Source organism: Penaeus vannamei, chromosome 15 (genome assembly GCF_042767895.1).
Source record: "Penaeus vannamei isolate JL-2024 chromosome 15, ASM4276789v1, whole genome shotgun sequence".
Classification (NCBI taxonomy): Eukaryota; Metazoa; Arthropoda; class Malacostraca; order Decapoda; family Penaeidae; genus Penaeus; species Penaeus vannamei.
Window position 1 is genome coordinate 33005847 of NC_091563.1, and position 2643 is coordinate 33008489.

The 2643-nt window shown below is 38.4% G+C and overlaps 1 protein-coding gene across 1 annotated transcript; it reads right to left on the reverse strand.

The window, feature by feature from the left end:
- Positions 1 to 511: 511 nt before the first annotated feature.
- On the reverse strand, positions 512 to 1371 carry LOC113828705 (uncharacterized). The gene is made up of 2 exons (XM_027381723.2): positions 1195 to 1371; positions 512 to 979 (listed from the first exon to the last, which is right to left on the reverse strand). The coding sequence occupies exons 1-2, from the start codon at positions 1306 to 1308 to the stop codon at positions 545 to 547; spliced, it is 549 nt and encodes a 182-aa protein (XP_027237524.2). The 5' UTR covers positions 1309 to 1371; the 3' UTR covers positions 512 to 544.
- Positions 1372 to 2643: the final 1272 nt, after the last annotated feature.

Consider the following 2643-nt stretch of genomic DNA (forward strand, 5'->3'; position numbering starts at 1 on the left):
ATTGATCTCTATCCCAGTATATTTATTTCCTCCTCCCTCCACTATCCATCCCCTTTCGCTATTCCCTAGTCCTTCTCCTTATCCCTATTCTCCATTCCTTTCCCTTTTATATAACCCCATCTTTTCTCCCTGTTCCCCACTCCTACCTATTCCCTCCTTCTTCCCCCCAAGACGGAACTGAAGCGCAATGCACGACTACAACCTACAACTCATTACGGGACGGAGACTCCTCATCGGTGACATCATACCAGAGAAAGGACTGGCAGCACGCACTCTAATTTCACGCTCAGTGCCAGCTCCTCCTTCGACGACTCCCCGTCCTCCTCCCTCCTTCACTTCACTTCTCTCCGTGCCATCCACCTTCCTCCGTTCCCTTTCCTTCCCCTGCCTGACTTGTCTAATCTTTCTGTTATTCATCCTCAAACTCATGTTTTCCATTCCTTCATTATCTAATGAAATGACTTTTTATACGCTGCCCTTATTATATGCAATGAACACAGTATACTCAGAGTAAAACAATTTATTTCATGGAACAAACAACGACTCAGATATAGGCAGCGGTGTTCATGTCGACCCAGACCGGTGGATGCGAACCGTCGATCTCGATCTTCGTCCACAAGCCCCACGCCTCCACAGACCTGGCGTGGGTCACGGTCACAGAGGGACTAACGGGAGCCTCAGAGGACGTGGGGGACGAGCAGCGAAAACTATCCAGACCGAAAGAATGCACCGACGGCAAAGAAGAACTCTGTAAGTGGGATTCGGAAAAGGCCATCAGAAGATCCTTCAAAGATAGCGTTGGTGTCTGTTGGTAAGGCCAATCCTTCGTCCCGTTGGTCGAGTCTTCGGGACTGATATCTGGCGTCGTCCTGGGATGGATAGGAGACCCGAAGGGAGTGAGGCTCGGAGGAGGCGTGAAGAACTCAGGTACATCAGACGCCAGATGAGTTATTCCAAAATCCGTCTTCGGGTGTGGAGTCTGTGGGAGGCAGAGGAATAGTTTAGTTCCAAATGGTACACGTATTTTGCGCAATACACAAAGCACACCCATGACACTCTGATCCACCACACTAAGAAGAATTAGAATAGTTCAGTCTTAATAAGCCATACAATTAACATTACATCCAAATTTATTCGAAGCTCAAGCTACTTTATAACATCCAACATTAATTACCTTCAATAATAATTACTTACCTTTCTGATTATTCTCCTGTAGACAACGAAGACGACAAAAACCACGAGCGAAAGAAGAAGGGGCAGAAGAAACCCATAAACCATAGGCAACCACATAGACATATCTAAAGCCATGGTAGTCAGAAGAACAGAACAGAAGAGAAGAGAACAACTGGCTTCAGAGATCCCATAGCGAGAATATATACCAGTTGGGAAATTAGGGAAATAACAGGTCACTGGTAGTTTGCAGGTGACCAATGGTTGTTACGGGAAATGAGGTCAGACTAAAGAGGGGATGCGGGAAGACTGCTGGTACCTGAATGACCACTGTTGGCAGACCTCAAGAAGATGGGATTGATATTGTTTCAATGTTGTCTGAAATGGCAATCTTTGTGACTCTTAAACATTATGGTAATGATAACAGTAAAACAATAATGATAATGATGATCATGACAGTCATGATCATAATAATAGTAATGATAAGTTTATTATTATCATAACTATTACTATTACCCCTTATCATAAACATAATCATCAATATATATATATATATATATATATATATATATATACATACATACATATAGATAAATATATAGATGTATATTTAAACATACATATATGCATATATAAATGTATGTATATATATATATGTATATATATGTATATATGTATATATGTATATGTATATAGAGATAGATAGATATGCACATATATATACATATATATGTATATATATATGCATATATATACAAATATATATTCATATATATATATATATATATATATATATATATATATGCTTATATATATGCGCATATGTATATATATGTATGTATATTAATAATATTAATAGTAGTGATCATAATAATAGTAATTGTATCATGTAGGCACTCAGACACCCGTAGAAACGCGCGCGCGCGTGTGTATATATAAATAAATGATAGAGTTACTTTCGTTATGTGCACCGCTATTGACATCGCTGTTAATAATTCCTGTGATACTTTTGCCCGGAATAGTGTTAGCGGAAAGGAATCATGTCATTTCCGATTTCATTATCATCTTAATGTCATTATCAACATCATTCATATTCCTAACATTACCAAGCTGCAGAACAGAAAAAAATAGTAGCTATTATTTCCAACCGTTTTGCCACAAAGGTAGACCATAAAGTTATTTTTACCCATTTTCTCACTGCCATAAACGCCATACCTGTAATTGTTATTGCCAACAACACCTTTTGTGTTATAATTACCATCAGCAATATCAGTCTAATCTGGACACTTTACCTGACAACCCGTAAAAAAGGGAACCGATAGGGCTATATTATAACGTAAGGGAACACTTATCCCGTAACCATACCACAATTACTAATACTATTATTTGAGTCAAAGATCGCAATCAACAGAAACAAACACTATCATTAGAACTTAAAAAAAACTTAAAAACTAAAAAAGACACGACAATAAC